The 19,916-nt window shown below is 42.0% G+C and overlaps 1 protein-coding gene and 1 long non-coding RNA gene across 3 annotated transcripts in view; one reads left to right on the top strand and one right to left on the bottom strand.

The window, feature by feature from the left end:
* Window positions 1-10,811, bottom strand: part of dnah10 (dynein axonemal heavy chain 10) — a gene marked incomplete at both ends in the record, with an annotated part of 79,265 nt that extends 68,454 nt beyond the window's left edge. The window contains 13 exons of the mRNA XM_080731189.1: window positions 246-378; window positions 997-1,173; window positions 1,755-1,925; window positions 2,029-2,223; window positions 2,822-3,020; window positions 4,100-4,290; window positions 7,256-7,486; window positions 8,063-8,220; window positions 8,580-8,772; window positions 9,377-9,492; window positions 9,601-9,709; window positions 9,993-10,087; window positions 10,586-10,811. Coding sequence (XP_080587315.1) covers window positions 246-378; window positions 997-1,173; window positions 1,755-1,925; window positions 2,029-2,223; window positions 2,822-3,020; window positions 4,100-4,290; window positions 7,256-7,486; window positions 8,063-8,220; window positions 8,580-8,772; window positions 9,377-9,492; window positions 9,601-9,709; window positions 9,993-10,087; window positions 10,586-10,811 — 2,194 coding nt within the window. The remainder of the gene's footprint in view (window positions 1-245; window positions 379-996; window positions 1,174-1,754; window positions 1,926-2,028; window positions 2,224-2,821; window positions 3,021-4,099; window positions 4,291-7,255; window positions 7,487-8,062; window positions 8,221-8,579; window positions 8,773-9,376; window positions 9,493-9,600; window positions 9,710-9,992; window positions 10,088-10,585) is intronic.
* A 1,357-nt stretch (window positions 10,812-12,168) lies between these two features.
* Window positions 12,169-15,148, top strand: LOC308289245. 2 transcript variants are annotated; one of them, XR_013962229.1, is made up of 4 exons: window positions 12,169-12,597; window positions 13,216-13,515; window positions 13,871-13,971; window positions 14,632-15,148. It is a non-coding gene; the product is annotated as an uncharacterized lncRNA (long non-coding RNA). The 2 variants fall into 2 exon arrangements; XR_013962230.1 differs by having other exon boundaries at window positions 13,213-13,515.
* Window positions 15,149-19,916: the final 4,768 nt, after the last annotated feature.

Here is a 19,916-nt window from a genome sequence, read left to right as displayed (position 1 = left end):
TGGGCTTATTGTGTCTAAAAATACATATTTAGCCACTTGCATGCATGCCCCAACATGCAAATCAAAATCATTAAAATCACTAAAACAAGAGAAAGAAGTAAATGAAAACATTTTAACACTCATCTTTTCTTTTCTCTAATAACTATCTAAAATATGTTGTAATAAAAACAAAGTTGTCCTTTAAGTGGGAGAGGCGCAGACAACCTCAGAGTGGACTTGGCTTCCATTGACAATGCCCATATTACTGGTTTCCATGACCAGCAGGTTTCTCTTCATCAGCAAGGGCAGGCTCTGCTCGGTCTCTTCTCGCCAGCGCTCGTACTTCTTCACCTCGTAGTCCCGCATGCGCATCCCCACTTCCAGATATTTGGCCTTAGTCTGATTATTAAGAAGAGATTTTACAGCTGGTTCACATAACATCTTATTGTCCAAATGTTTCACTGGATGATGAATGATCTACTGCAGGGGTCTTCAACGTTTTCAGGCCAAGGAGATGAGAGAGAGATGAAGCAGGGACCCCCCTCTACATATTGTATAAAATATTGTATAAAATTGTGTTGCAGATTTCGTAAATTTCATAGATAGATTCATATACTTGTTTGACAGCACTGTCATCAGTCTATGTTGGATTTGTGTTAATGTGTTTTTTCAGACATTTAACCACTTAAATCGTCGATACTTAGTCAATTTGACCGTCTCTTTTTTAATCTCTACAACAAACCTATTTGCCAAAATTAGCCGATCTACAAGCTCTCAACGCCTCGCAGCTTGAGGCGTTGAGAGCTTGTAGATCTGCTATTTTTGGCTAAAGTTCTCCTCAGAATAGGGATTTGAGCGTTTGGGGTACATTTAAAATAGTTATCCTATTACACAAAGATTTGGCGGACCCCCTGTAGTAACTCTGTGGACCCCCTAGGCCTAGGGGTCCCGGACCCCCTGTTGAAGACTCCTGATCTACTGTACACAGCGTGTGTGGTGTATAGTAGCTGCTCTGACCTCTTTGCCCTGCACACTGTCCAGCATCTCCGGCACTTCCAGGAAGCGAGACATGGTGTGTTTGATGCGGTGGAGGAGGGAACGCTCCCAGTAGATGCTCCCAGCCACAGGAGGCTGGTTCTTAATCAGTGGAGGTTTGTCCTTGTTCACCTCGAAGAGCTCATTCATGGTGTCTACCTACGATCCAATTGAAAGAAGACGCTGCTAGCATTTACATTACAATGTAGTAGGGCATTAATGACTTGTGATTTTTGCAAGTCGAATCGACTCAGTAAAAAGTTGAGTTGAAGTTGATTTTATCGTTTGATGAACGGGGGACAAAACCCGAAAATTACTTGACTCTGGACTTCATAGAATAATAATCCTAATTCCTATATAATCAAAGGGCTGTAGCAGCTGCAGGGAGGTTGTTAATTAATGGCTGAAAACTCTGTGCTTCATTCCATTGAAAAAACACGGTTGGAAAAGCTGATCATTCGGTCCTTGACAAAAAGCCATCCTACTGTTTGAATCAGCCGATTAGGTGCTTGAATGCTGTACACACACATTGATTTTTTTTTTTTTTTTTTTTTTTTTACTTTCGACTTTCCCTGGTGGGAGTCGACTTGTGTAATGAAGTCGACAGAGTCGACTTGTCGACTTTGTTGTTAATGCCCTACAATGTAGGGCAATAATAATTTATTATATAAGTCGAACTCATTTATTATTGACACCATTGAGACATTGCATTTGTGTAGTGACTGAAACACATAAGCTACCTCTTTGCAGTACTGAGCCAGGATGTCATTAAACTTCTTCATCAGTTGGTTGTTGATGGCCTCTCTGGAGCGGATGTGTTTGAACCTCAGCAGCATGTCGAAGGCAGCAGCTGCAGATCGCAATGTCTTGAAAGACTGGTTAATGAAGTTAATGGCCTCTCCTTCAATAGCCTGAAACAGAGTTTCAACAAAGGAATGAATGAATCATAAAAGATAGATGAAGATGGAGGCGGGACATTTTTAAGTGCTTTCTACAATGTCCTCCTGAGCTCACCTGAACCTTATTCTTGAAGTCGTACATGATCATCTTCCAGCTGCTCATCTTACAAATGCTGAACAGGTCAAAGTTGACCTCCTCGATGGGCACAACTAGGCTGTCCACCCAGCGCAGCACGTCATCAATGCGCTTCGGATCGCCTGTCACCGCTTTCAGCTCTGAACCAAAGATATTATAGAACTCCTCCAGGGTCTGTAAGCACAAGGGTGACGGAAACCTGTTATCATGACATCTCTTGTATTGTTTAAAATAGGACCAGGTTTAATAACAATGTGAATCGCGTGTGCAAGTGCTCCCCCCCCACACACGTACATGCACACACGTGCGCGCGTGTGCATGCGCGCCCGACTGCATGCACCCACACACACACCCTTCTAGATACCTCGCCCTTACAGCTCATCCGCACTGCCCACTACGCGAGCTATGCGATTTGACGTGAGCGATGAAATCTCATTAAAATAATTTTTTTTCAGTGAGACCGCCCTGACCTACCGTGAGCGACAATGTGTCATGCCGCGACGTCGTCCACCCCTCCTTTTTTCGCTCACAGAGTCTCTATTTGAGCGAGGTAAATGGCCCCCCAAACACTTTTTATTACTATTTATTTATTTGATTGGTTGAGGCTACGTCGCAATGCAATGACCGGCGCTCCATATGCGGACAGTATGTTGTGCGTCATCGCCGTCGGAACGTTCGCTTGCGGGCAGTGCGGATGAGCTGTTAGGAGGAGATCGAGTCCAGGAGTCATGTTAGAGGTCAGTGTTTGTTCTGTGTGTTTTTTTCTACTGACCTGCAGGACATTGTGGAGATCCTGGCAGATTGAAGCCATGTAGTCGGTCTTCTCAAACAGCCTCTTACGGTCAAACTCCCAGCGGGGATCCCTGGCAGTCGTCTCAATCTTGGCACGCATCTCAAAGTAGCATGCCTTCCACTGGTCCAACACCTGTTTACCATCCTGGACCTTGGCTTTGGCCACCTCCCTCTTATCTCTGTGTAGAGAACCACACATCGATTGGCTGCTGGATAATAACTGCATTGCAATGAGATACAGGGACGTGCTGGCCATTGGGAAAAGCGGGACAACTCCCGAACGGCCGGTTCATTCCCGGCCGGTCCAGGCCGGCCATTTGGAAAAAATTGAAAGTAAAATGTCGGCCTTCGTTCCATTTTGGGGGCTGGGCGGTTAACAAAGTAAATTGTCACTGTCGGGCAGAAACCTCGTATCTCCAAGTTTCAAATTTGTAATTTCTTTCGCAAAGCAAAGCCCTACTTCATCATACAAGGCCGTCGCACAAAAGTAGTGAAAACAGCAGATCTACGTTGTGTGCTTGTAGATCGGCTGTTTTCACTAGTTTAAATCATTTTTAAAATGATAAATACAAAACTAACGGTTTTGGACATACAAGGTTTCCACCCGACAACGATGAAATATAACTCATGTAATTGGCCCACTTGTCATGATCTGAAATGGCAAAGTAGCAGCAGCACTATAGAGAGAGATCTCTCTCTATAGCGCGCAGAGATCTCTCTCTATGAGGACCTCTCCAACTCTTTTTACCGGGCTGAATCAGGGGCCCAGCACGTCCCTGATGAGATATGAAAACTACATCCTAATACCTGAAGCTCCGGTATAATATTTCAGAGGCAGGCAAATGTGAATTAGGGCTGTCACCATTATGACATTTTATGTGGCTTTGAGACTTTGTAAACAAAAGTTGCAAGGGACAGAAGTGACGAAAACTTTTAATACACAAGGAAATGACTGAAAATGACTCATACCCATAATCAAAATAAATAATGTATTATGGGCAAAATACGGCATAACTAATATTTTACACTCAAAATGTGTATACTCAAAATAGTGGAAATAGTCGATCTACAAGCTCACAACATAACACATTGTGAGCTTGTAGATCTGCTATTTCCGCTATTTGCTATCCGGTATTTTTTTAAATGTTTAAAAATGTATGATCCTTTCTCAACATGGAAACAATTGCGATTATCTCAAATCACTGTGATTAGGCTATTATGTAGTAACTGTGACCAGCCTAATATTAAGGCCACTTACTTAAACAGTACACGGACATTGACAACGCGAGCCACGCGCTCAGACAGCTCCCAGGCGATGCGCTCCATGAGAGGTATCATGCGCTCATCCGTATTGTAGTGGCTGGAGAGAATCCACACCAAGCGAAGGCCATTCATCATCGGGGGAATGGTGTCCAAGATGACTCCAAAGTCAACTCCTGTTGCCAGGTTCTAAAACAGGGAACGTTACTAGAGTGGGGCTTTAAAGCTTTCTCAACCAGTGGGCCACGGACCATTGCATAATTACAGGTGGTCCATGGGGATTTTTTTTAAACGCATTGTTGAATCTATCAAAAATATAAGTCCGTCATATTTAAGATAATTTGTTTTTAATTAATAGGAGTAGCATGGGAAACAAGCTTGATATACTTTGTTGCATAAGGGAGAAATAGCTGTAAGAATTCATCATTGTTCTAGAACAGCTTAGTTATGTTTAGTTATGTACACATTGCATCAGTCACACGGTCCTGTAGGTTCACACTCTATAACATCCGTAAAATCAGACCTTTCCTCACCCAGGAGGCAGCCCAGCTCCTCATCCAGACATCTGTCATATCAAAACTTGACTATTGTAAGTCTCTCCTCACTGGTCTCCCGGCATGTGCACTTAAACCTCTCCAACTGATCCAAAATGCCGCGGCACGACTGGTCTTCAACCAGCCTAAGTTCTCACATGTCTCTCCCCTTCTCCGCAGCCTCCACTGGCTTCCGGTTGCGGCCCGCACGGAATACAAAACTCTGATGCTGACCTTCAAAGCAGCCAAAGGTATGGCTCCTCCATACCTCCAAAACCTGATCAACCCCTACACCCCCACCCGTGCACTTAGATCAACCAACACAGGGATGTTGACAGAACCCTCGCTAAAAACCCCAGGGCAAAAATCCACTCGTCCGAGACAGTTTGCCCTCCTGGCCCCCAAGTTGTGGAATAAACTCCCTGTCGCACTTAGAACGGACTCACTCGCTAGCTTTCGCCGAGGACTGAAGACTCACCTTTTCAGACTCCACCTAAACCCTTAGCACTACTGGAAAAATCAATGACCATACATGAAGCTAGTTAGCATTTGTTTTTAGGTTTTTAGAAACCTTTTTTTTTACGGATTATATAGTTTTTTTTTCTATATATATGTTACAGTACGTTTGGGTAACTCAGTACGTTCATTGTAAGAGCGCTTGTTTTGTCGTTCACCACACACTAATCACCACCAGATGGCGACGACAGCCATTCACTAGTGCAGGCGCTGACGTCACTCGTTTGCGACTCTCTTTCTTTATTTACTAGCCTAGCTCGGCAGTGTTTAGCCATTAGCTTACTATGCCTTACTCTAACCCAGGGGTGTCGAACTCATTTTGGGGTGAGGGCCGGATTGGATGAAAGGCGACTTGATGAGGGCCGAACCAGTCGCGGATCGGATGGCATGCACACTCGCTCATATGTTCGCTCTGTTTTTCTTCCTGTTGTCTTAGCCACTGCTATCACTAGCAGTATAGCAGTATATCATTTTACAAATTGTGTTCATTATTAAGTAAAATAGCTACTTTCATTATTGGTATTACAGTTGCAGTTAGGTACGAGAGATGCTATTTGTTTAAAGGAGTAGTTCATCCCCAAAAGGATTTTTTTTCTTTGATTACTCACGCCATGGAGACTCGAGTTCAATAATATATTTTTATTTTATTTGTCGCATTACTAAGACAAAAATGTGATAATAGTACACTTCCCCCCATTGATTCCGGATGGGGACCCAAATGCATTTGGGTCCCCATCCGGAATCAACAAGTAGGTCGGGAGTGGCTTATTGTCGGTATCAGCCGGTAACACGCGGGAGTCTGTCCCCGTTACAATGCGCTAGACCCCTGGGAGATGGACTGCTGAGGTGGAGCGCCACACCTACCATCAGCTCCCAGTACTTGCCACACGACTTGCCAAGCCGTGCTACTCATACGCTGAGTTGGCGGTGCCCGGAATCGAACCCATGACCTTGCGGTACAAAGGCGAGAGCTCTACCGACTGAGCTACCCGGACACAATAGGCATGCATTTATTGTAATCAAATTTCTGTTTTAGGACTGAGTCTACATTGGCTCCATGGCATTTTGGGGGTGAACTACTCCTTTAAGAAGTGCCAATAAGAATAAACCATTTGATAATAGAATAATTCCATTCCTGATAGTCTCTGCTATAATTTGTAAATGGCTAAAAAAAAAATATTATTGATGCAGGACAATTATTATTTTTATTGTATTTTATAATAAAAAGAATAAAAGTAATGAACAATAATGGCATATTCAGAAAATATCTGAATAATAAAACTTTTACATTTTATTATTATTATATTTTTTAAATAAGTTATTTTCTTAACAACATTAATTTCCATGTCTAATATGTGTAATCTTTGAGTACAGTTCGAATATTGTAGGTACGTTCAGGTAAGATTCATAGCCAGACCCCCCACCCCATTCCTAGCAACGCTGTCATCTTCAGAGAGAGAGAGCTGATCACTTAACATTCCAATCAATCAACTCAATCACCGCCACCTGGTGGGAGAAACCTAGCCTGCAGTTCTTAAAACAATCATAACTCTTGACAGGAATGGGCTAGAGACTTACTTTTTTTTTCTAAATGCTCAGAAATATATGCTCTACAAGCCTGGGGCCGGATTGAATCACCTCGCGGGCCGGATCCGGCCCGCGGGCCGTATGTTTGACATCCCTGCTCTAACCCTAACCCTAACCCTAACCTCAGTAAAACGATGCCTAACCCTAACCCTAACCCTAACCCAAACCTCCGTGGGGTGAGGCGTTGTCATTCCTGCCGACGCTACGTTGTTGTGGATCAAAGCGACCGCTTGTTCCGCCCCGCGCTGCACGACGAGTGCTCCGTTTCTCGATCGTACTGTTTCTCTATCAAACCGTGACATATATATTCATTCACATTTGTTATATTGCTGTTGATGTACTGACACTTAATCTTGTTTATTATTGTGATGTTTATTTGCTTATTGTAAGTCGCTTTGGATTAAAAGCGTCTGCTAAATGCCTAAACTGTAAACTGTAAACTTTTCTCACCTGAGTTTCAACAATACTGCATCTATAAACAGTTCCATTGTTGGATAGCTTTAGCGATGATTGCTTACCTTGAGGTGTCTCTCCAGTGTGCTGAGGAAGCGTACATTCTCCACCGACTCCACATAATACTTGTTGAGCTCAGCCACTGCCAGCTCCAGGTTCTGGACAACGACAGCGTCTGCTTTGGTCATCACTTCCAGCACCTTCCTCACCGCAGGCAACTTGAGCTGCTCGTTCACCGCACTCAGGGCGGCAGTACGCTCCCGCCAAAACTCTATCTCTGCCAAAGGGCCAGGACCCTGAACCAAACAGGAGGTTTAAATGTTAGAAATGGCTTAATTTGGTCATAACATTGAGGCAAGTGCACACATAGACATCAAAGGGGGCTTGAGCCCCTTCCCTTTTATCCATCTGTAAAAAGTGCCCTCTCCAGACCATGAATGCAGTTTTCACTATGGTGAAAGAAATGCAAATGCCTCCTTTCCATGCCATACCTGAAGGCAGCATTGAAGAGAATTATTGCCTTGTCCAGACTCTCCTGAACTTGAATGCAGCATCTTGTGTCAAAAGTATTGCCCTCTCTGTGTAGAAATCCATGCCGTTATGCCACATCTCCAGTATTGACTTGATTACCGGTATGCTTAGTTCAGAGTGGTACCACGCACCGAATACAGCCGACCTCCAAGCTCACAACGTGTCACGGGCCCACAGTGTTTGACTCAACGCTGCGACGCGTTGTGAGCTTGGAGGTCTGAGATTTTTCGATATTTCCACCTAAAGGCCCTTTTAAAATGTTCATCCCCTGCCTCTCTAACATTCTCTGCACGTCCCTGATAACATTATTACAAAACAGTTGGATTAGTGGACTTTCTAACCTGAGGCTTCTTCTCCTGCTGCTCCTCGACGACAATAGTAACCTGAGCCTGCCAGCCCATCACAGAGAGCTCCAGCTCTATAATCAGTTCTGGGACGGCCAGCAATGTCTCCACGTCCGGCTGCAGATCCACTTCAGGTATTTGTAGCTTAACCTCACCTGCAAGGAAGATATGGTCACTGCCAGGCAGAAAGAAACCTTGTATCTCCAAGTTTCAAATTTGTATGCTTTCTTTTTGTAAATTAAAGGACTACTTCATACAAAAGTGTCGCACAAAAGTAGTGAAAATAGCAGATCTACAAGCACACTACGCCTCGCACCGCGAGGCGTTGTGTGCTTGTAGATCGGCTATTTTCACTACTTTTAAATCGTTTTTTTAAATAATAACAAAAAAGGAAGGTTTTGGGCATACAAGGTTTCCACCCGACAACGACGATATGTACTATTGAAATGTGTGTTTGTGAACAGAAATAAATGGACATCATTCCTGACATGACAGATTGAATGGGCAAACACACCCTCAAGCTGCTGGCGAGTCCTGTTGATGGAGTTTAAGAACCTGTAATTGGTACTCAGCAACTCATCGCGGATGGTGAGCTTCCCTCTGGACTGCGCAGGCCTGACCTCCTTGCCCTCCGTCTCTCCTCCACTGGCCTTCTCATCCTGAGAGGATCCTGATCCCAGCTGATAACCTCCGTCAGTTACCTTCAACTGATGGGTGGAGAACATGGGGATATATACCTATAACGAGAGACAGACAGAACAAATGGATGATGATAGTATTTGTCCAATTAACACACATTGGGTGCCCACCACGCGCCAACACGTCAAACTCTCTGATGTCTCCCAGTGCCCACGACGCGTTTGATGCGTTTTACAGTAAGCTACGTTAAAATGTAGCTTACTGTACGAGGTACCTGCGGCTGAAGAGAAACACTCCGATTCCCGAAAGGCAACGGGAGATCACGTGACCAGAAAGTCGTGTTTCCTCATAGAGAGACATTGTTATGAGAGTCACAAAAGTGCATTTATCTCCTAATCTAACTTTTAAATCACGTTCATGTTTAAAACAAGCCCTTCTCTACCGGCCATTACAAAAGCACTGATGGCCGCGGTTGTTATTTTTCTGTTCTGAGTGAAAGAAAATACTATCGCAAAAAAAAGAAGGAAGTATTCGATTACTTTTACTCTGAGCCTCCGAAATAAGGTAAAATCAATAAGAAATTGGGCACTGGGCGATGAAATATTGTTTCATCATGGGCACTCGGTGTGTTAATAAATACTTATGATGATGGTGGTGGAGTTTCCTACATACATGGTTGAGAATGTCCATCAGCGAGTCAAGGGGGCGTCCGTTCAGCATCCCGGTCTCCATCAACCTCAGCATCACATTGTTGGCCTCGTTCATGTCAACAGGTTCCACAACTGCCTCTATAGGCAGAGGACAAAGCATAATCACTTGATTAGTCCTTTCAACCATGACAAACGTGATAAATGCTGCAACTTCACTTTCGTCTACACTAGTAAGGGCTCACTCACCATTTGTGTTTCTGAGAAAGTAGAAGATACTGGATTTCGTAAATCCCTTTGGGATATTGTTCACTGCTACGTAGAGCTCGTCGTGATAAACCATTTGAAACTCAGTTCTCTGGAAACACAAAGACACAAACTGTACAGTCAAGTTATTATGACTGCATCTCCCTTACTAGAATAACACCTTGTTCACTTGTTAACACTGGATTGTATGCACAGTCCTGTAGGTTATTCCCTATCAGCATGTGGGTTTGGCTATTACATCCACTATAGAAATCACATATACCTTGAACTTGAATTTAACAGAATTTAACAGTGTAAGCTACACATTCACTATAATAATAAAATAAAATAACATTTGCTCAAACTAAAGACTTAAAATTAGAGTTCAATCTTACATAGGACGGTGTCTTATACCGGTAGTTTTCCTCTGAATCTGGGGTGTGGTCACCGTCATTATCTTGTGACAGGGGGCTGTCACCAGGTCTCCTTTCTGTGGTTATAAAATAGTTTAGTAAACACTGCTTGGATAGGTTTCACAATATAAAGATACCACAAAATAGATAGATAGATAGATAGATAGATAGATAGATAGATAGATAGATAGATAGATAGATAGATACCTTTATTATCCCAAGGGGTAAATTAAGGAGAATCAACCATACAGAGCAATTAAGTTAAAAATCAATCCTCCAGTTCTAGGCAACACAGAATCCTCCAGTTCTAGGCACAACTCCACTAAGGTATATTAATGACAAAGTTCAATATTGAAAATGGGTGGTTGCCCCTTTAAGTTGTTCACATGCAATGAATATTGACTTTGATTGATTGATTGCAGTTTATTAATTTGCATAGGAAAAGTTACAGTTTCATGACAGTACAGTTCACTGGTACAAGGTCAACTAAAAGGATACGCTGAGCACATGGCTTATTTACATTGAGGGTACAAGTTGTTTGTGTAGCTGTTTTTCAAGCTGTTTTGCAAACTTACCGATTGGAACTTTAACTTCTAATTGTTCTTCTCTGACACCTCTGGCAAACAGCAGAATGGACTCCGACTGTTCTTCCGTTATGTCCTCTAAAAACCCTATTATCTTCTGCTCATCTTCTCCATCACCTCGGCTGAGCAGCTCGTCGAAACAAGCAGGATCGGGCAGATAGAAAGCAGAGCAAACTCTGTTTCGGATCCATTCTACCCGCAGATCGTCGTGGACCATTGTCATTGTGTCTTTCAGTTTGCATTTAGTTTGTTAATAAAACAGGATAAAATCACACTTTGCCCGTTGCTTCTTATAAGACATAGTAGATTTCGCCCCGTTAGTTACCGTTCTTCAACTTGTGGTGCATTTGCGTTGCTGTGGAAACCAGCAAACTTCCCGTCAGGCTGATGTTCACGCGCTGCGCACGCATGCTTGCACCTGCCTGCAGCCCTGCACTCGATCAGTCAGTGCACTGCAATGTGCAGTATAAGCTAGCCGTAACTTTAACACCAATATTTAATACCCACACAGGCCCCATGCAGGTTAAGGTTAGCCTAAAGAGTGGCCAACACTAATTTTTATAAACTTGTCCACATTTGCTTCCACGTTCAGGCCTAGACTACCTGAGTGTCACAAACTGTAGGCCTATTTGTACTATAGGCCACTATTAGTTAGGCCTATATTTTTGTCTGTGGTAGTTTTCTGGAGTAAAATAATAGGCCTAGATCTATTATTATTTATTCGGCAGAAAACACACTTTCTTTTTCATGTAAAAAAAACATCCCTTTTAATAGGCTACATTGTATGACTTTATAGGCTACTGGAGACTTGGAATTCAACAAATCTAAGCCTAAATAAACGTTGTTTTGGTTTAACAAGGAAGAAATGAAAGCATAGTCTATATGTTAATTGTGAACATGATGAGCTGCTCATAAAAAAGTGGGTCCAATACTTTTCTATATTAGGCTATAAAGTAAAGCATAATCTGTCTAGAATAGAAATACTACTTTGATATTGATGCCATTGAAGACAACGTTAGAGGATTATGATTTGAATATGTTAGTTTACACCAGTTCATTCCTGGCAGAAATGTATCTATGCTGCATATATTTTAACTCCTGGGCTTGTTTCATATAGCCTAGAAAATGTGTGGAAGTGCTGCCCACTACTGGTTAATAAAAGTGGCTGTGCTGAAGCTAAATTATCTGACTGTTGTTAGAGTAGAATTTTGTATTATATACAATTTGAATATAATAAAAAATAAAAAACATGTTAAAATAATACACTCTTATTGTTATGTGTGGGGGCATGGTATTTAACTACGTTAATTTCGTTTTTTTTTTATTACCATATTGTAAATTTATCCCCAGCAAATTAGATATTAGTTTTAATATTTTGGTTATAGAACAGTCTCTATACAACAACGTTAAATAAATGCACATCCCGTAGGCTACTGCCCTCAGTAGCCTAATCAATATGACAAAGATCACGTGTTATTGCTGTATTACTGTGCTTTCACCACAGTGAGTCACACCCTATTTCCACATCAGAGTTGACATAAGTGAAAGTCAAATGAGGACATCATAGCCTAACGGTTAACCAACTGCGTGGGTCCAAATAAATACCATCTTATATTCGCCAGTTTCACATAGACTTGCTCACGAGTAGCCATAATAATCCGATTCCTAATCCTGACCACTCTCGTCTCTCGGCACGTTCGTCAGGCTGACCGTCGCTGTATCGAACTCAAAGATCAAAGAACAAAGATCGAATTCGTTCATTTTCTCCATAATCCCCAATTGTTTTAACTTTTTCGATCCCGGAAAAGGAGAAAGCTGTGGTATACCACTATTAACTTTACCACTAGTGTGTGTGTGTGTGTGTGTGTGTGTGTGTGTGTGTGTGTGTGTGTGTGTGTGTGTGTGTGTCTGTCTGACTGTCCGTTATTAATATAATAATAAGTTATTATTATTCGCTCAAGTTCATCTGACTGGAGTCACTGTCGGCATGGAATCAGGTTCAGGTAGGTTCACAAATTCTTGCCTACAACAAAAAATATCAGAAATTAAGCTTTCTTTATACATAATTAATAGGCTAGCCATGTAGACCAAGTGGTTCTTATTCTTAAACATTTTAATTTCAAGGACCCCCATAACTCTCAGAGTTGCAGACATGTAGGCCTAAGCTATAGGGTCCACAGTTCATGGAACCCTCGCCTTCATGAATCCAAATGGACCTCCGCAGGGTCGGTTACAATTGTCAGGGTCTTGTTTTTTGTGTAGCTTTTTGGGACATCCATTGTGGATGACAAGCTCATGGGAAAGGTTGATTGATTGAATACTATAAGTATTAAGTAATAAGTTTGCATAGGAAAAGGTACAGTATAGTTCACTGATACAAGGTCAACTAAAAGGATAAAGACCACAAGAAAGCTTTTAGGCTTGAACAACAGAAATCAACCATAATCTAGCTTACTTATGTCAGTCTATGTCAGCATAATATTGAAGTCAAGAGGTTCTTTTCTGTATGAGGGTAAAAAATAGTATAACAGCAGTTCTTATTTTTGCTGATAAACCCTTCATTCTAAAGTAACTTCTGCTTTCATTGTTCAACATGACTGTATATTTTCTTCACGCAGAAGATGTGAACTACAAACATACCATAACCATGGGAGAAAAACTCGAATTGCAACCAGATCCTAGCTCTGTTACTGGACCCATCACTGGCATCCTATGGAAAATTGGTCCCAATAAGGTGGCAGAATGGGATGAGGGCTTGGGTCCTGATGTTGACTACTATGGGTCATATAGAGGCCGCACAGAATTGAATAAACAAACTGGCAAGTTGATCATCACAAATATGAAAACAGAAGACAGTGGAATATATTCTGTGGATGTAAACGGCCGACTGCAGAGAAAGACTCACAAGGTTGAAGTGACAAGTAAGTATGCATTGTCCTGTAGTGTAAAAGATAAATATGATTATAATATCCCTTTTTTTTTACAAGAGAAACGTTCATTTGAATGGTTAGTGTTAATAACCCTAACCATGTCAAATGAAGCATTTATCGTCAGTGCCATTGACAATATGGAAGATTACACAGCAAATGTGTTTTCCTCATCAAATTGTCCAAACTGACATCATAATCAGTATTTCTGAGATGTGTTCGTCCTATGTGTTAATTTTCCCCCTGGAGAAAATGCCCCGGGGGGCATTCCCTTTCACCCCTGTGATATTCTTGAATATAAAGCAAATTAAACCAAGTAACAAAGCCTTCATGTTTTCTCTCTCTTAAGGAACAACAACGGGAGGGTTCAGCAGCTTCATTGTTGGTCTCTTCTATAGAGTTGTTAACTGGTTTCGAGGGTTGTTTTAGTGATATTGGCAATTTTCCGTGGTAAGTTTATATACTCATTTAAAGTCACACATAATGTCATGCTTGCAAAGTTACTGCTCAGCAGTTACATGCAATTTCACAAGCACATACCAGTATTGTACAGAATTTAATTTTAGAATTGTTTTCATCATTCTGTATGAATATTCAATATATACAGTATGACCCAACAAATATGCATTCTGTCATGTGTCCTGCAGCATAAATGTTATGGGTACGTGTTGAACTTTGATCATAATAGGATTAGGGTTAATGGAATGATATTATATTAACATTCTCTATGTCTAATGCAAGGATTAGGGAATGTGTCTGAATCAGTAGGATCGGATGACCATGGTGATGGTGGTCAAATGGGCACAGAGAGAAGAAGAGGAGGAGTGAAATAATTTTTCCCACATAGCTGTAAATGTCAAATAAAGTAATCAAATGTTTGATGAAAACCTCTCAGCTTAAAGTACATTTCTCCATAAGGAACAACACAACACAAATCTGTTGAAATAAAACGTTATTCCCGGTGGACAATCTTGCGTCATCATACATGTACCAAGAAGTCTGTTTCTAATTTTTGGTCATTGCAACAGCAAAATGATATGTTGTAAGTGCTTGTGTAGAGTTCCAATATTTGACCTAACCCTCTGTTTCTCTGTCTTTCGTCTTTTCCAGACAGCCAGCCCTGATGAGGTTGAATCACTATCAAGTCAAATCACCATTTGGCTTGTCAACTATTTTCACTGTGTCCATCACACTGCTTGATATGGAACTTATAATGCACAAGGGTCTGTTTTTTTTATTCCTTTTTTCATATAATTGTTTTAATTTTTCAAATAGAAAACAAATGAAAAAATGAATAGAAAAAACCTGCCCCCCTTACGCATAAGAACAAAATCAGTCTCAAGAACCAAGCATATCTGTTTGTAATTAATCTAACATGGTTAAAATGGAGTTGAAGTTACAATGGGTTTATATAGGACGAAGCGAATGAGTGAGCAGATGCTTACTGGAGTAGTGCAGTACCAAAACTCAGTGGGTGAACAGAAGTTTCTTCCCAAAAAACATATTATACTGTTTACTCTCACTTAAATTGATAAGTGCACACAAAATGAACTTTTCAGTAAGCAAACACATGTTTTTGTACATTTGAGTACGTATATCAAAGATGTTTATTAAATTACCATGTATAAAAGTGCTTCTGTTACTCAATATGCTCTTTGACTTGACCAAAGTGGGAAAGAACTTTCCACATTGGTCAAGCATGATGTCATGTTTGCTGCTCCAGAGAATTCACTTTATTCAATTTATTACAAATAAACAACCAGTAGTGGGCAGCACTTCCACGTAGAAAATGTGTGGAAGTGCTGCCCACTACTGGTTAATAAAAGGTATGTATCTGTACTGAAGCCCATCCTTCTCGATTTATCTGATCTGACTGTGTTGTCAGTCAGAGTAGACTTTTGTATATTCTGGATATAATTAAGAAAACCATGTTTTTATTTTTATTTTGAAATTACCATATTGTAGCCTACATTTATCCACAGCAAATTAGACCTAGATATTCGTTTTAATATTTTGGCTATAGAACAGTCTCTACAACGTTACATCCCGTTAGCCTAAAGCCCTAATCAATTGGGTGCGTTCGGAAATGCGCACTCAACGCACTGGTGTGCCATGTTGTCGTTCGTTTATTCGGTGCACTTGGTGCGTTGTCGTTCGGAAATCCAGTGCGCGGCGCACTGGTGTGTTGAGTGCACACACTCGGGTCAGTGACGTGACGCCCCAAAAAACATGTTTTTTTAAAAACTTTAAATAGCAGGCATAAAAATTATTTACTTTTGTTCTACTCACTCTCAACTTTATGGAAACACATTTTGTTTTTAGATATTTTATTGGAATCAGACTTTATTGAGCAGTTTGTTGTACTTGTGCCTAAAACCGTCATCTGGTGTGACATGACAATAATTGTTCATAAAATGAAAATGGAGTACACCTTTCTTAAGTTACTCACTTTATCAAAGTCCTTTATCATAACTAACCTGTGATCCACTATAGTTTTGTGAAAATTAATTGAATCTGTATATTTTTTTCATAATCAACACTCTGTGTGAGGCCCATGTTGTCGATCTTTCAACATATTTTAATTTTATTCTAACAAAAACTTTCTTTAAAATTACACAAATATTTGTGACTCTTCCTGATACTATTTTCTATGTAAACTGATTGATTGATTGAAGGCTTTATTAGAAGTTTGCATAGGAAAATGTACAGATTCATGACGGTACAGTTCACTGGTACAAGGTCTACTAAAAGGAGATCCATGAAAAGACTAAGCTTATTTCAACAGGAAACCATTTAAGTATCTCATATAACATTGAATGACAGACAAATAGAACACAGTACTATGCAGTAGATATGTAAAGAAAAAAAAAAGAAAAACAGTAGGTCTATACAATCAGTAAGTACAGTATATACAATATATACAAGGAAGGGGCAGGTAACAGTAAGTCTAAACAATCAGTATGTACAGTATATACAAGGAAGCCGCAGGGAGGGAAGGGTTGGGCTAGGTTTTTACCAGTTGTGAACGGCTGCTGCCTGTAAGTGGTTTTTTAGGGCAATTTTAAAGGATGCTAGTGATCCACACTCCTTTATGGCCTTCGGTAAGGCATTCCACATTTTTGTGGTGTAGCAGAAGAACGAGTTCGACCCTTTCTTTGAGTTGACTCTGGGTTGAACGTGATCTGTGGCACTGCCTCTGGTGTTGTAATTATGGACATCCTTAACGTTTATAAAGTATTTTGACAGGTACTTGGGTATCATAGTGGTGTAGTGTATCTTGTACACCAGGCCCATTGCAAGTTGCTGTACTCTGTCATCTACTCTGAGCCACCCCACTCTTAACTGGTGAGTAGCGGTGAGGTGAGTCTGATTGGGAAGGTTAAGCAGGACCCTAATTAGTTTATTTTGGGCTGTTTGGAGTTTAGTTTTTAGGGCTTGTGGGGCGTCACGATACCATACGTGGACTCCATAGTCAAAGAGGGGCTGGATTATTGCACCAGCTATGGTCTTCAGTGTGTTGAAGTTGACCATTGGGGCGATCCTCTGTAGGAAACGAGTTCGTTGGTTGATTTTTTGTATTACTTTTGAAGTCATCTTTTCGCTGGAAAGATTAGCTTCAAGGATACATCCTAAGTAGGAGATTTCGTTTTTTCGTGTTATGACCTTGTCACCCACTTTGATTGTGAAGTTCTCTACCTTTTTGAGGTTATGATTTGATCCAAAGAGGATGGACTCGGTTTTGCCCAGGTGAATTGATAATTTGTTGTCGTTAAGCCATGTGCAGATCTTACTCAGTTCAGAGTTAAGTGTCTTTTCAACCTGCAAGTGGTCCTTGCCCGAGACTAGGAGAGCCGAGTCATCCGCGAACAGGAACAGGTTGCAGTCGCAAGCAGATGCCATGTCGTTCACGTATATTAGGAACAACAGAGGTCCCAGTATGCTACCTTGGGGAACTCCACAGCTTACTGGGAGGGGGGGGGGACAGGGTACCGTTAATCTCCACCACCTGTTCCCTCCCCACCAGGTAAGATTGCATCCAGCTCACTGCTGCGCTGTCAAGACCGATGGCTTTTAGTTTCTCAATCAGAATAGCATGATCCACGGTGTCAAATGCCTTCTGGAGGTCCATCATGACCATGCCACTATATTTGCCCTGATCCGCTTCGCGTTTGATTTGGTCAGTCAAATAGAGAAGGCATGTGTCAGTGGAATGGGATTTTCTGAATCCAGATTGGAACTCGTAAATCAGATTATTCTCATCGAGATATCTCGCAATCTGTTCGTAGACTATTTTCTCCATGACTTTGGATATGGAGCTAAGAATGGAAACGGGGCGGTAGTTTCCAGGGTCTAGTTTGCTACCTTTTTTATGCAGGGGGGTTACTTTTGCTAGTTTGAAGTCCTGGGGGACATGACCCTGTTCGATGGAAAGGTTAATTATGTGGGTAATGATTGGAGCAATGGTGGCGGCTGAATCTCTGAGAAATCTAGCTGGGATTTTATCAAGGCCAGTGGCCTTGTGTTGAGGTAGGGCGCTCAATTTTTTAAACACTTCATCAGTTGTCACTGTGGAAAGTTTAAAGCTGTCTTTACTGACGCCCAGTTTTTTGTAGAATGTATTAACAAATTCTTCACCATACCGCCCAGATGGGGCGACCAGTCTTTTGACCAGTGAACGGGCTGTGGTGGTAAAGGTTTTGTTAAAATGGGTAGCCACTTCACCTTTGTCAGAAATGAGAGCGGCGTCCGTTTTGATGTTTATGTTGTGGCATATGGTTTTTGATTTTAAGCCTAATTGGTTGTTAAGCAACTTCCATAGGTCTCGTGGGTTGTTTTTGTATTCATCGATTTTGTCGTCGATGTAGTTTTTTTTGGCGGATCTAACTAGGGCGGTTGTCTGGTTTCTAAGTCTCTTGCATTGAGCAGTAAGATGCTCAATGTGGATTTTGAGGTCATGGTTGAATTTTTTCTTGAGCTTTTTGCAGCACTTTCGTTTTTCATCGTATTTTTTGTCTCTGAGTTTAGCTGATTCTGCAATATCTGAGTTATACCATGGCTCTTGGCGGGCTTTAACCCTGGTGGTATTCAAGGGGGCCACGGCGTCTAGAGCATCGGTCAATTTGGTTTTAAAACCGCACCATGCTTCCTCGACATCTGTACACTGCAGCTCTGGGGAAAAGTCTACACCCGCTAGTTTGAGATTAAAAGCCTCACTGGAGTAGTTCTTCAGGCTTCTAGCAACGACAGTTCTGTGGCCACTAGCTTTGGGTTTGTGTATTTTACGGGTAGAGTAGATCATATAATGATCACTAAGACCGCATACAATAGCCCCGCTAGCGGTGACTTTGGACTTGTCAGTGGTTACGACGAGATCTATGAGGGTTTGAGAGTGCTCTGTCACCCTGGTGGGTACTGTGACAAGCTGAGTGAGGCTGTATTGATTGCATAACCCATCAAAGGACTTGAACATGGGTGCGTCTTTACGCAAAATGTCCACATTCCAGTCGCCCAAAATGTGACACTCAGTACCGTCCACCTTTGCTAAGCTCTCATCAAACAGCTCAAAGAAGTCATTCTGATCAGGTGGTCTATAGACAGCGCATACTAGTATGTTTTTTTTTACTCAGGTTCCTTTGTTGACTGTGAGCTCAAACAGGAGGAGATCCATGCCTTTTCGACCGCACGGGGGGTCGGTGTAGCGGCGCCGACAGCTTCAAAGCCAAGATATTGCGCCAGCCACGACTGATCCCGATCCCTGTCGGGCGGCGGGACCAGCGGGGGGGCATCCGGCGATCCAGCGGCTGCAAGCTGGGCACCAGCTTCCTCGGAGACGGGGGGGGGCGGCGGCAGGGGGACATCCAGGTCCACGTCGGCGCTGTTGTTATCTAGCTGCGGCTCGAAAACCACGGCCGGGAGCTGGTCACGAGTAGCCTTGATGTTGGAGCTTTGCTGTAGAGAGCCGCGTGGGCAGCCATAGCACTCGTCACCAGTAGAACCCGTATCGATGTTGGCTCCGCTGGGGTTCTTTGTCTCCGAAAGCAGCTGTTGTTCCCTCGTGAGACGGGCGGCTTGCCGAGTGACTACCGGCCCTGGATTAAGCTCAATATCACCAGAAAGAAGCAGGATAAAGTAAATGATGGACCGCCTGTCCATTCTGCCTGTCTGGGGTTTGTTCTTAGTCAGCAGCAGCGTCCCATAAAGGACCGTCAGTTTACCGAAGCCGAGATGTTTTGGCTCCGATCCAACGTGAAGGAAAAAAAACACTGCGTGATTCCTCTCCATTCCGCACATAATTCTCCGTATATACAATTATGAGCGTTCCACGAGTCGGCAAACCATAAAAGAAACAATGGGAAAAAAAGAAGAAAAAGTATCCCTCCTTTCCATTGTCCATA

The sequence above is a fragment of the Nannobrachium achirus genome, assembly GCF_963921795.1.
Source record: "Nannobrachium achirus genome assembly, chromosome: 8".
NCBI lineage: Eukaryota > Metazoa > Chordata > Actinopteri > Myctophiformes > Myctophidae > Nannobrachium > Nannobrachium achirus.
This window is presented reverse-complemented; position numbering and strand designations above follow the sequence as displayed.